We start from the raw sequence: 14,031 nt of genomic DNA, 5'->3' as shown, positions 1-14,031 counted from the left end.
GAAGATATTTAGACTCAAAAATAGTCATGTTTCTTAATAGAATTACAGTTAGGACTCTGATGAAGGATGTGCTCATTTTTTTTTACTAAGCAGTTTAGTGCCATCAAAACCTTTGCCGATTTACTTAAATGAGCCAAAATAATCCATATGAACGTATAGTTGATATATTCTTCATATTTCAGGTTTCCTTTCAAACCACCATTATCAGATGGATCTTTTTGTTATACAAGTTAAATTTTGCATGGTATGGCATACTAAACTCCCTACATTAGATATGCTCCATCAGTATTATATGTTTACCAGGTTTCAGGTGACTTGCCTTGCCTTGTAACATAGCTGGATTCATGTAAGGGTGAACCATGCTACCACAATACAGATGTTAATTTCTAAGGATTTGAAAGATTGTTTGTGCATTGTAAATACATGTTTGTGGCAGAATTGCATGTCAGTAAGATTCATGAGTTTTAGGAATATATAAGGCAATGATTTTGATGTCTACATACTTTGAATGATTTCTACTGGACAAAACAAAAAAATACAAAGGCCAAATCTTCAGTTTTAGCTCTAACAGAAGAGTTGGCATAATGTAAGGACTAGTGACCCCAGTACTTCTTATCACATGGAAAATTTTTGGTATCTTTATTAGGTTGAATTATTCAATAACATTAACTACTGTTGCAAGACTTTGGAAGACAGATATGTTACAGTGGACAGATGGTCAGCAAAGATAGTGTAAATAATTGAAATAATCTGAATTTTTTTAAAATGAGGAGGTTATTCCAGACAGGGTATCGCTCTGGAATTAATAATGAGGAATTATGGACCCAACTCTGCTACACAAGTTATTGAGCTACTCACTTTATCTGACTGGAACTATGTTGGAGCAAAGAGAGATAAAACAAAATAATAACCCCCAAAATGCAGTCAAAAGGATCTTTCAAAGCACCACAGAATCTCAGTGCTGTCCCTGTCTTGTGTCACTTGTATCCTGACGTATTCTTCTATAATCACGAGGTGGGTAAGAGACATGGAGGGTCTTGAGTCAGCAGTGAGGATACCCCCTCTAATTTTAAGATGCAGAGCAGTGCCCAGAAAGAGAAGAACTGGTAGGCACTAGCCAAGACCACTGTGGGACTGTATATGATTATGTTTGTTGAAAACAACCTACAGCATGAGCTTTAAAAAATTTGTAACGTGTGATTCACTAATGTGAAAAGTTTTATGAATGTTTTGGGGTAAATGATAAAAACAAATGCTAGAAAAAGAGTCATCCAAAAATGTCCAGATGAGTAACATTTATAATAGCAGGATATTGGAAGTAGCTTGTAACTCCAGTAATTAATAGCACAAAGGTGAAAATAACATAAATGAAATAATTGAGGATTTTAAAAATGAATTGTGGTACATTTATAATAGGTAGTAATATGGGGCCACTTAAAATGGTTAGGAAGTAATTTATTGATGGTAGGAATGTAATCAACAGGGATAGTCTTTGGAAGTTTTCTTTTTATGCTTCACTGCACTGAGCATTATTTTTCTTTAGAGTGGAAAAAGATGAGTATGATCAACAGGAAGAAAATAAATCAGGGAGGACAAGACTTCTTCAAGCTTCAGGGAGAAGCACCTGGGATACTGCAGGGGCTGTACTTCCCTTTGCCTAGAGGTTCCCTTTGCTTCTCCTTTACTGAGTCAACTCCTACTCATTCTTCAACATCCAAATTAAATATTTCCTCTGTGAAATGATCCTGAACTCTGTCTCCTGAGTGCAACCTGTTCCTTATTTTTTTCAGATTAAAACGTGTTGTAATTTTGTGCTTTTACTTATGTGTTCCAAAAACTCTATTTCTTACAGTACAAGTTAACAACATATTCTTTTTGCATACACCTGCATATACTAAAATGTCTGTTAGATAAAACTGTTTGGATACATATATGCTGAGTTAATAGATGCATGAGAGAATTAATAATTCAAAATGAATACAAATTCAAATAATTACATAATGAATACAGTAGATTAGGTAATTTCTAAGGAAGCTTCCAGGTTCATGATTCTTTCCCTAAATATGCATAAAGAGTAAAGGTTTCAGTTGCAATACAGATTTGCTCAACAATATATATTGAGGAAATCAGTAATGTAAAAGGTGAATTACTTTAATTTTATATAATATATATATATATATATATATATATATAGATGGGTACATATACTATATTTATTTATTGATATGTTGATATATTAAGGGACATGTTGTGATTCTGTATATCCCTTAGAGAAAATTGCTCTTAATAGGCATGCTAATTTAGTTCCTTATGCTTTATATCATCAAAATAAAATCATCAGTTCCCCATTTTACAAGACTTTCTCAGCATGAATAATTTTAAACTCACTGACAAGACTCTTTAGTCATAAATTAAGAGTATCAATTTAGTGTTTTTGTAGAATAATGCCATAATGTTTCTGATTTAGAAAGCAGAAATGCAACTTGTTTTTATCATTGTGGAGTGCATTGTATTATTCATAACAAGTGCAAATGACATTTTAAAATTAATGTTAAGAGAAAAGGCACTTAAAATTAATCTTGTCAACAGTGTTTAGTTTTGGAAATGAAAACTAAGTCAACTTACTTCCTTTCCCTAGAAGTGCTGCCACTGTTGTGACATTGTGTTTCATTTTGTAACCCATCTGCTACTTAGGCCAGATATGCATTTTCTGGATGCAATCTGTTGGTTTCCAATGGTTTACTACATGGTGGGCTCTATTGACAAGTAGGTGACAAAATCTTTGACACACTAGCTAGTGTGGTGTCCTGTGGTTTGTCATGTGCTGCACCCCTGTGTTGCATGATGAGTGTAATTTGCCATTTCAGTGTTGAAAATATGATGTCCATTGCATGTGGAGCTTACGTTCTCGTGTTATACATCTTGCATTCAAACTTCCTAAGCAGTAATCTGTTGTTGAATTGAAACAAATCTTGTTGCATGTCAGTTTTGTTCCCTTTCTAAAGCTATTCCAGTTTTGTGTCATCTATAGCAGTAACTTTATTACTGTTAACATCTTTGTAGAGAAAACCTAGAATTTCAACATTGTGATGCATCGGTATCATTATCATAACTTCTGGAAACCTTCAAAATAATTTGGAAATGCTCATTTTAAATCAGATTTATTAATTGGAGCATTTCCTTGACAGTCTATTCTGGTAACATAGTAGAGTCTTCCCAAAATTTGTTAATTAAAGGTCAAATGTGTGCAATGCTTATACAAATTGTTATATGCATTCACATGACATTATAACAAATGCAAAAACTAAAAGATCAGAAAACTAGTATGCTTATAAAATGTGTTAATTTTCCATTCTAAAAAAAATCAGCCCAAAACATTCCAAATAAAATGCTAAAAGTTATCCACTGAGAACTTTCATGCTTACATTTCATCTTGTAGATGCTGAAAAAACAAAGCTTTGTAACTTTGACAGTGTTTATTGGCTGTGGACACATTAAAGGCCAAACAGATTAACATATATTTAGCTTCCATTCTACATTAAAATAACTTTTGTTATCAGTTGCATAATACTAACCAACTAACTAAAATGTAGATGTACTAAAACTATTATTTAAATCCATGAAAATGAAATCAATCCATATTTTATCAATAGAAATGTTTCTTTTTGTGAGAGTATTCTATTAAAATTCATTAGAACATTATATTTAAAAGATATAAAATAAACCTCTCATCTGTCTTTTTTGATGTAAACTATATAATGAATTCTCCACCTATAAAAGTATTTACGGGGAGGAAAAGAAGAATGGAAAGGATCAAACCCCTAGGATTAGAGATGAAACAGGATTGGCTACAAGTTGCTAATTATTGAAGCTGGGTGATTTGTACAGGAGGTTCAGTATATAGTATTCTCTTCTGCTTATGTTTGAAATTTTCCGTAAGCATAAATAAGCAAAGAAAACTATGAATGAATTAGAACACACTCACAAACATTCACCTATATTCATTCCTTTACCTTCCAGTTCTCTTTGAAAAGGAAGTCAGAGAAAGGTAGAAAGAGGGGCAATGTCAGTTAGATTATCTGTAACTGTTTTTCATCCATGTTGACTTTTTTCTTGGGCCGCCATCTGGTGACCAAACTGTGTAAAACAATAGTGCTAAAGAAAAAATCGGCAGTAGCTTTGTAGATAAGATAGTGGGGAGACATATGATAGACACAGAATTATAAGAATAAATCGGTAGCCAAATAAAAAAAGGAAAGAAAGAATGCAATACAATATTAAATGAATATAAATAATTTAAAGTGAAAACATGAAGAACAAAAAAGTTTCTATGTGGTTCAGAAATGTCATTCCAATTTTATATATTTTCTATAGATTCTATAGATTTCTTTAGATTTAAACTTATATTTAATAATAATTATTAAAATCATTTGCCAAAGTTATGTGTCAACTACAATGGTCAATACTTTGAGTATGGAATTAACTGATATATACAGGTTTAGGTAGTTAGTGACTATTTAGTACAGGAACTCTCATAGTTAAGTTTTTTGTTAAGTCTCAACTTCATTGATTTATTGTTGATGAAATATTCATTTTTATTATCACTTCTATTTGTGTATCTTCTTTCAGTCAAGCTTACCTTCTACCACTTTATCTTTCCCTTTTCCTATATAGACAATTATAATTTTTTTAATCAGGGAAGTAAAGATTGTAAGAAATGAAATATGAGAAAGTGGATTACCACTAAAATAAGGTCGGTCGAAGACATAAGATTTAAGCATCATTTTTATGGTACCTAAGGGACCATATCACATTCATTTTCCACCTACTTCTTTCTTTTTAAAAAATGTATTTTAATAGATGTAAGAACAATTATGAATTTCCTAGATAAAAGGAACACCCTAGTAAAGTGTTCCTAGAGATTTAAACTTGGTCATCATACTGATTGGATGTTATGGTCCTGGCCACTCTCACCATAGGAAATTTATTTGGAATAACATTCTGTTTCCACAGTTTTAGCCATAAAATCCCTGCCACAGAACAATGTGCCTGATTCAAGTGAACTATTTTTTTCTGGACTACTCCTGGGGATCTTGGACTCAAAGTTTTTGTAGTACTCTCTCACCATATAAAAGAGTAAGAAATCCTGCCTCTTGCCTTCCCATAAAAGGAAAATTCCCTCTAGTGAATTAGTGAGATGACTAATTCAAGTGATCATGCACTTGGAGAAGATCCTTGGGGAGCTGACTCTTCCATTTAAGAAGCTAAAAAGAGCTACTGTTCTTTAAGATTTACACTTCTCATTTTAAATCAAAAGAGGTAGAAATCAATTAGCCCAATTCTTCTTATCTATCTTCAATCAGTTCTGAACCTAGAACACTCTTGCACTCCTTCAAGTTTTGATACAATCTCCCTTATCCAGTTCAGTCCTATTTTTGTAGTTTGTATGAAGCAAAGGCAATGAGATAATGGTTTTCTTAATTTAGCTTTTATGGTAACATTGTTTTTAAATTCAGTGCTAGGTAAAATTTTTATCAGTGATGGGGAGAAGACTGACTCTGTGGTAACTCATAGGAACTTGTGTCCTAGTTTAGCAATTATTTCCTGCAACCAACAAAATTAGTTCATTCAATCACTTGCTCAAAAGTGGCTAAAAGGTAGGCTTGAATGCAACCGATATTTATATATTTTACGTGCTCTTGCCTGTGCAGGACCAATCTATAACACATAGCTTTACACAAATAAATAATAGACATTTAAAAATAAGTATTTTTAATAAATATATTTCCTTATTAGGCTTGACCATCTAAATTAATATGTGTTCATTTTTATTCTTACCAGAAGTGCCTCAGGGATAAAAAATGTGAATGTGTGTCTTTGAAATAATGTGCTAATTGTAAAAATAAGGTTCTAACATGTTCTAATTCTATTTGATTGTGAAATGGGTGTTTCCATGTTTTATTTATAAAATTAATAAGTATTATTAAATAAAGATCCTTAATGCATGTGCTTTGAAATGGTTGAGATCTAATGAAACATAAAGAAACCCCAAATACAATTTACTTCATATCAGTAGAGAATACTGTCTTATATTAGCTCCCATAACATCTACCAGTGTCCACTTTGTGAAAACCACGTATAAGGGCAACCTATACGCCTATAAGCGCAGGGGTGTAAGCAAGTTTTAGCACCATCTTAGTACTGAGATTTATTGAAAGTTCATTTTTCTCTGTTGGTTTTTATCAAAGTCTAGATGATTTACTCAGGTGTGGAGTGACTTTCGCTGCCAACATGGTGGTTGTGGACAAAGAAAGCACCATGAGTGCAGAGGAAGACTACATGGCAGATGCCAAAACGATTGTAAACGTGCAGACCCTTTTCAGGTAAATGTCTGGATAACCCAGCCCTTAAACATCTGTGAAATATATGACTCTGTGACTCTGTGTATAAAGAATGAACATGAGACATTTATACTGCAGTTATGTTTATTCATTTCATCATAAAAAAAATACTTACTTAGGACCTAATGTATGGCTGGTGCTGTGTGAAGTTTAATTTTTAACACCAGGTCAGCAGTTCTTTTAAAAATAAAAAGAATAATGCATTTGTTTTTTCATATAGTTTAAGAAATTCTAAAAAACTCTGTGCAGTAACATTCATGATTTTTGCCAAACCATGCATGTTTAATTTTGGTTTTATGCCCAGCAGTAGCCAAAGGTATGCATTTACATACTGAGTAACCAGGAAGAAAAGATTGCAAGGTTAATATACCCATGTTAGGAGCCAAGTCACAATGTTATCCTCACTTCCTCACGAAAGACAATTCCTATCTTTCAATAATTAAACCCATCCGGATAGGAATTCCCATTAGGGTCATCTTTGCATAAGAATGAGCAATACTGACAAGAGAAAAGTTCATGCTGTGAGCAGAGTCAAAACTGCCAATAAATCAAGACATCGGTGTCACTTGGAATGATTCTTCCTAAAATCATCTTAAAATTTAAATAACTAAAAGATCATTATTTCAGTTTTATGAATTTTGCAGAAGTCTAAAGGAAATATCTGAGTTACCAAATGACGAAAGTAAATAAAGCAATCTGAACTCTTATCTTTATCTCCCCTCACTTCATACCTTTGTATTGTAGCAAATCATATATTGAGGATAATTATCTGTTTATAGTGTGAGGTCAGAATTCAGGAGAGAGAGCCAAGATGTGTGTCTCACTTAAGTTGACTATTTATTATATGATTTTAGGCAAATTACTTTCCTTCTCTAACCCTTGATGTCTTAATCACAAAGTTGTTGGAGATTTTAAAACATATAATGCCTTAGTACCTGCCGGGTCGTTTTCAATTTCTCAATAAATGTTAGCTACTATAATTATTAGCCATAGACTTATCACTTACGTGGGGCAGAGTGGAAAAGCTACAGACCTTGGAACAATATAGCAACAAACTTCATCTGACATGATCTCTATCCCAGAGGTTCCCGCAGAAGATTACTGTGACTTTGAGTATGTTTCTTAACCTCATTGAAATTCAGTTTCCCTCATCTCTAAAATGCATGTGGAGAATAATTAACCCTTCTTACAGTATCAGTGTGAGGACAGGAAATCACGTATGTAAAGAATCTGTCACAGCAATTAGAAAAACCTACCCTAACTTGCATTAGAACCTCCTCCTGTTCCAGAAGGAGTAATACACCCTCTAAAGTTACTGTAATGGGTAGTTCATTTAGAATATAGCTAACTAGTCATTGAGCTATGTAAATAGTACATTTAAAGGTAGCATAGCACATGTTGAAAATATGACATATATATAAGCATTCTTTTTTCTCTAGAAAATGAGAAAGGAAACCACAGGGTAGAAAATGAATTCAGATGGATGAGATTTATAGCCAATGAATAAAGTAAAATCATACTTTTTGATTCCATGCTTGGCAAAATCTAATTATAGTTTTAACAGGAGAGGATCCTGGTCTTTTTGATTAAACATGCCATTTTAATTTTCAGCTTATTCTGAGTTTATTTCTCTTATGGTGACAGTTCTATTGCTTTGACATATTCTCTGAATGAATTATTTTTATTTCAAGAGAATAATAAACCCCCATCTTGCTGAGAGGTGCAAAGGCTCTAATTAATCTTTTTCAATGAACTAGCTGACCAGAATAACTAAGGGTAGCCACACACGTGGTTGCTGATGATGGGAAGGCTGCCTTCCCTGAGTACCTGGTGGAGGAGGCATCACATACTGAAAGAATGACTGTATGAGTGAATGAATGATTTTGGATCTTTTCACTATTAAGGTTACCTATCTTCAGCAGAACATTTTAGAAATTATGCAATTTTTATGGCTCATAAAAACATCTATACTGAATAGTTTCAAGCAGAAATTGGAAAAGACCTATGAAATATGGGCTTCCCTGGTGGCGCAGTGGTTGAGAGTCCGCCTGCCGATGCAGGGGACACGGGTTCATGCCCCGGTCTGGGAAGATCCCACATGCCGTGGAGTGGCTGGGTCCGTGAGCCATGGCCGCGGAGCCTGCGCGTCCAGAGCCTGTGCTCCGCAACGGGAGAGGCCACAAGAGTGAGAGGCCCGTGTACTGCAAAAAAAAAAAAAAAAAAAAAAGAACTATGAAATACCCAAATTTTGATCTCTCTTTTCCTGTGCCCGTAAAGGCCTTACAATTTTTCTAAGTACATAACAATATTTTTCAGGAAAAAATAAATTATGATAGACCCACAGACATAGAAAACAAACTTATGGTTACCAAAGGGGAAAAGGAGGGGAGGGATAAACTATGAGTTTGGGATTAACATATACACATGACTATATATAAAATGGATAACCAACAAGGACTTACTGTATAGCACAAGGAACTCTACTCAGTATTTTATAATAACCTATAAGGGAAAAGAGTCTGAAAAAGAATATAGATATATATATAGATATATATATATATATATAGATAGATAGATAGATAGATAGATTGATAGATAGATATGTGTAACTGAATCACTGTGCTGTACACCTGAAACTAACACAACATTGTGAATCAACTATACTCCAATTTTAAAAAATACGGTAATATTTAAAATAAACTTTAAAAAATCTATGAAACTTTTTTATGGAGTAATTCATCAGCTGTTAATCTAGGCATACTAAACTAGGCTAGTCTTACATAATAAAAGAGTCAGATACAAGTGGGTCCCTATGGTATATGGAATACCATTTATGTAGATAAATGACCCAAATCGTACAGACTTGGTAGTTTCATTTTATCGGTGCAGTCAGTCAGATATCACCCTTGAGGTCACTCTGCCACATTCCTTGAAGGTTTCATTTCTTCATTCACTGTGACTCTTACCAACCCTGCTTCTACCATAATTCTTGATGTTTTCAAAAATCCTACCCAGATGGTCCTTTCGATGTCTCACCTTAGCCACCTATTCTCATGGTCATTAGAGTACCAAAAATCCCCCGTATTCTGAATTTCATTCAACTCCCTGAGCACTACTACTTATTTTCTACCTCATTGCTTCCCATATCCCCCACTCCAGGCAGTCCTTTTCTGCTGGAATCTACTGTCCACTGATTCTACTGTCCTTAGTCACCTGAGGGCTATCTTCCCTCTTTACCCAGATTAAACTCCAAGATCAGTCATGACAAACAGTCCTGTGCTGAAACCCTAAACAGCCAATTACTGATTATCTACTATGGGCTAACACAGATCTCAACTCTGTTTCCCTTTTCTGTCTTCCTCCTACTCCCAGTTTTCTGTCCTTTCAGATTTTCTACCCACCAGCTTGCATGAAATTTCCTAGAGGCAGATGACAGCACTCCAGAGAGAGGATCTAGTTACTCTTATTAGTAAGCATCAGGCACCCAGAAGTCCAGTCACAGTGGGTGGATAGCAGACTATTTATTTAGGATAAAAGCCTAGGGCCCCATCTCCAAGGGAACTAGATTCTTACACATCGAGTATGCAAAAGTAAATAGTGTTAAACGTTTAAAGAACACAATTTAGGTAATACAAACAAATTTTAACACGTCATGAAGTGGACAGTCTCCATTCCCAAGGGTCCAGAGAACTCCAAACTGGGGTGAGAGGCAGGAAGTTTTTATAGCTTAAAGAATAAGAAACAAGGAAGAGAAAAAAGAGAAAATGAATAAGGAACAAGGATATAAGTACAGAGCCCAGAGTTGGCTTGGCATTTGGGGGTTGGCTGACTGACTATAATCTATTTCTGGTCAAGTGGGACATTTACAGGAACAGGAACGTTTAGGTTTTGGTTTGCTGACGTGACAGCCAGGCCAGGAGCCACTCCATCTTGGGCCTAGAAATTATTTCAACAATAGTATGTCTAAAAGATCTCAGCCAGTCCTTGCATCTTTATGACCATCATTCATTTCCTCAAACGAGAGCCAGTTTCTTACTGGTTAACTGGTAAGGCTGGGGTGTTGATAGAAGTATTTATAACAGAAGCCATGTCAATTCTGGGATGTGTACTCTGATTACAAAAACTAACTGTGCCACCCTGGGTGGTGAAATAGAATGCTTAGCTGCACCTGGAGTTTCTCTTAAACCAAACCTTGAACCTATCACACTGTTTGTGCTGAAGCATTTTAACGTAAAGTGAGAACTATCTTAAGAGTCGTGAAGCTGGTATTGATGGAGCTTAAGCTTTAAATCAGAAGAGTCCCAGAGTCTAACATCAAGTTCATTTTAATCTGGGCAGCCTGAATATGCCCACACTATGGCATCATCCTGCCCAGCAAGGTTGTTGAAAGGACTAAGTGAGATGATTTCTGAAAAGCACTCAGCAGCACCAGGCACATAATAGACAGATAATAATTGGCAGTGTCCTCAAGTTGCAGTTTCTAAAATATCGTGGTCATGAAAATGTGTAAGCAGACATCATGGTTACTGTATTAGTTAGAAAATTAGGGCAAGAATTTAGATGCAATATTTTCTTTGGCTTATTTATTTCTAGGAGACAATCAAATCTTGTGATCTCCGTAGTATCTGGATGGTACTAGGCAAATAGAGTACTGTATACTGTTACTTTGTTACATATTTTCAACGTGTGCTATGCTACCTTTAAATGTACTATTTACATAGCTCAATCACTAGTTAGCTATATTCTAAATGAACTGCCCATTACAGTAACTTTAGAGGGTGTATTACTCCTTCTGGAACAGGAGGAGGTTCTAATGCAAGTTAGGGTAGATTTTTCCAATTGCTGTGACAGATTCTTTACATACCTGATTTCCTGTCCTCACACTGACACTGTAAGAAGGGTTAATTATTCTCCACATGTATTTTAGAGATGAGGGAAACTGAATTTCAATGAGATTACGAAGATGGTACTAGGCAAATAAAGAGTACTGTATACTGTTACTTTATATGGGGTGATGCTACATTTTATGCTAGCATTTCTGACTGTTTAGCTGTTTGGGCCATGCCATTTTAACTTGATTATTTTGACATTCTGTTTGGATGTGGGGTTTTTTGACTTTTACATTTTTTCTTCTAAAACTGTGAAGGAATATGTTAGAAAAGTCTTCAATCTGTGCTTATATTAGAGCCCAGGAGACAAGAATGAGATGGAATTCAAGTACGAAATGAAAGTAAGAGTTCTCTAGTTCACAACTACTGATGTAACTGGTATGACCAGTCTGGAATAAGGTTACATTTGTTATTCAGAAGCTCAGAGTGATCGCTTGAGCCCCTACCTGCCCAGCTTACTAGGACTCACAGCTTTACTCAACAGGACTCTCTTCTCCCCGGATTGTCCAAGGACCTTCAGAGTTAGTCCCAAAAGACCAAAGGCAAACAGGAGAAGCTCCTTAATTCACTGGCAGTGTTTATGTGCGTGGGAGGTGGAAAGGGAAGGAGGAGTTAGGGGAGCCTTGGGGGCATGGGGAGAATTCCTTTCCGTCTGCAATGGCATCTGTGACATAGTTTTGTGATTGAAAGCTGGACAACACAGTTTAATGTGTCTTCATCCACATTGTGTGGCAATTACCTATTTGCTGGTTTGGCCCCAGAGAACCTAGCCAGGAAGTGATTCATCTTTAACATCCAAAGCCTAGAGCATGGTGTCCAGAGTTTTAACACTCATTTAGTGAGCACTCTGAAGTGTGTGCTAGGATGGCTGGACTAAGAGGAACCTCCAGCCATGCTTTGTGCCAGCATGAGCTGTCTTTCCAGAAGGACCTAAGTGGGTCCTTAGCCAGATGTGTTCTTTCTCGCAAGGTGAGTTTTCCTTTATGTGTTCTTAGTAGCCCCATAAAGCAGCAAACTTCCTCTGGGATGACCTCTAGCCCAGAGGTTCCAGACCCACTGAGGAAGGGAATGGCTCCACTACTGTGCTCAGAAGAGACTGTGAATCCTTTGCAGCTGGCCCACCACCTCCCCCAGAGAGCATTTCAGAACACAGAAGACATTAGCAGATAAGGTCTTTGTCAAGTTAGGTCCTGTTAAACTTTCTCTCCTACCTGTCTAAGCACCTTTCCTTACATTTCTAAGAGAAACACTCAAGTGAATCTTCCTTGCACAAAGATCCCCTGTCTGATTTCCAAATTAAAAGAAAAGCAGGTCTTCACTTTCAAATTTAAGTTTCTCTTGCTAAAGTTTTACCTAACAAGGCGCTCGATACATTTGGAAAATATTGAAAGTTTCCACATTTTTATGAACGAGTATTAGTATCTAAATTAAATTTAAATAGGCACATCAAAATGTGCCTTGAATGAAAAGCAACCACTTCAAATGCCCAAGACATTTTGAGGTAGGAAGTTTTGCTCTACTATCCAAGGAAAGTATTAAGTCATTTAAGGACTTAGCTAGAGGATTATAAATTTGACAACTACTGAAAGAAAATAGAAAGATATATGTGATCTAGTCCAGTGGGTGAAGGAATGCTTCTCCCTGAGGAACTGGTCTTTTACTAAAAAGATAAAGGCAGTAAGTGGACTTAAAAGATGAACAGAGCATTCCACATGGGGGCAGCAAATACCAAGGCTCTAGGTACTAAACATTCAAGGACTTGGAGCAGAGCCAGAGGAAGGTATGCCAGAGGCTGAGATGGAAACCAGAAGCCAGACTATTCAGGGCTTTGAAGAACACTTTAGTAAGTTGCCCTTTATTTTAAGAATAACAGGAAATCATTGAAAGATAGGAAAGTTTAAAATATTATTTTAGCTACAGTGTGAAGAATGGTTTGGGGAAAAGTGAGAGTGGGTGAAAACCGACCAGTTAGAAGACTTTTGAATTGCAAGGACTATAAGAGCATAAATGTCGAGTTAAAAATAAAAATAAAAAAATAAAAAAGGAATATTTTATTTTTGCCAAGCAAAATAGTCATAGTCTTACTGAGAAATAACACACATAGGCACTTGGGAAATGATGTAATTCAAAACATTGATACCGAATACCTATCAATGCAAGAGTGATTTTTTATACAGTGCAAAATTTTTAATATTTCGTTTGGTTTACATGGATTAAAATTTAAAATGCAGGAGATATCTGATATTTATTATACTGTCATTTATTACTACTACCCCAGACTCAGATCTAAAGTGTTTTAAAAATATTTGTGAAAAAATATGTTCATGTTAGTTTTAGTTCCAATATTCAATCATAGTCTAAAACTGGGGTCTCATGTATCTAAGTGTGTTTCTATACCTTTCATAATAATATACACCCTTTGATATTCAGAAACATCATTCCCAGCCACCACAGATCAAAATTTATAGGGTAACACAATAGCTCACTAAGTAATATTTTTATTAAAATATTATAAATAATTTTCAGATTTGTATGTTCTGATGTTTGTTTGTTTTGCTTTAATATATACAGGCAGCTAGTCTCAGAGTTCTCCCAGTCTCTGAAATGAAGTATATGGTATGGTTTTCATCTTTGTGTTGGTTAACATACCTGGGCATGTCAAAATGATTTATTAAATGAATTAATTCAAGCAGGTGACAATTCTATAGATATTTTACACAATTATACTTACATCACCGAGT

General features: G+C 35.3%; 1 protein-coding gene across 9 annotated transcripts in view; it reads left to right on the top strand.

Moving 5' to 3' along the window:
* The window catches only part of KCNT2 (potassium sodium-activated channel subfamily T member 2), a 354,895-nt gene that overhangs the window by 271,226 nt on the left and 69,638 nt on the right, over nt 1–14,031 (top strand). For all 9 annotated transcript variants that reach the window (XM_082615038.1, XM_082615036.1, XM_082615040.1 and 6 more), the window contains one exon: nt 6,249–6,383. In XM_082615038.1, the coding sequence (XP_082471164.1) occupies nt 6,249–6,383 (135 nt within the window). The remainder of the gene's footprint in view (nt 1–6,248; nt 6,384–14,031) is intronic.

This window comes from Mesoplodon mirus, assembly GCF_964341445.2.
Source record: "Mesoplodon mirus genome assembly, chromosome: 3".
Classification (NCBI taxonomy): Eukaryota; Metazoa; Chordata; class Mammalia; order Artiodactyla; family Ziphiidae; genus Mesoplodon; species Mesoplodon mirus.
Note: the sequence above shows the minus strand (reverse complement) of the source record. Positions and strands in the feature narration are given on the sequence as shown.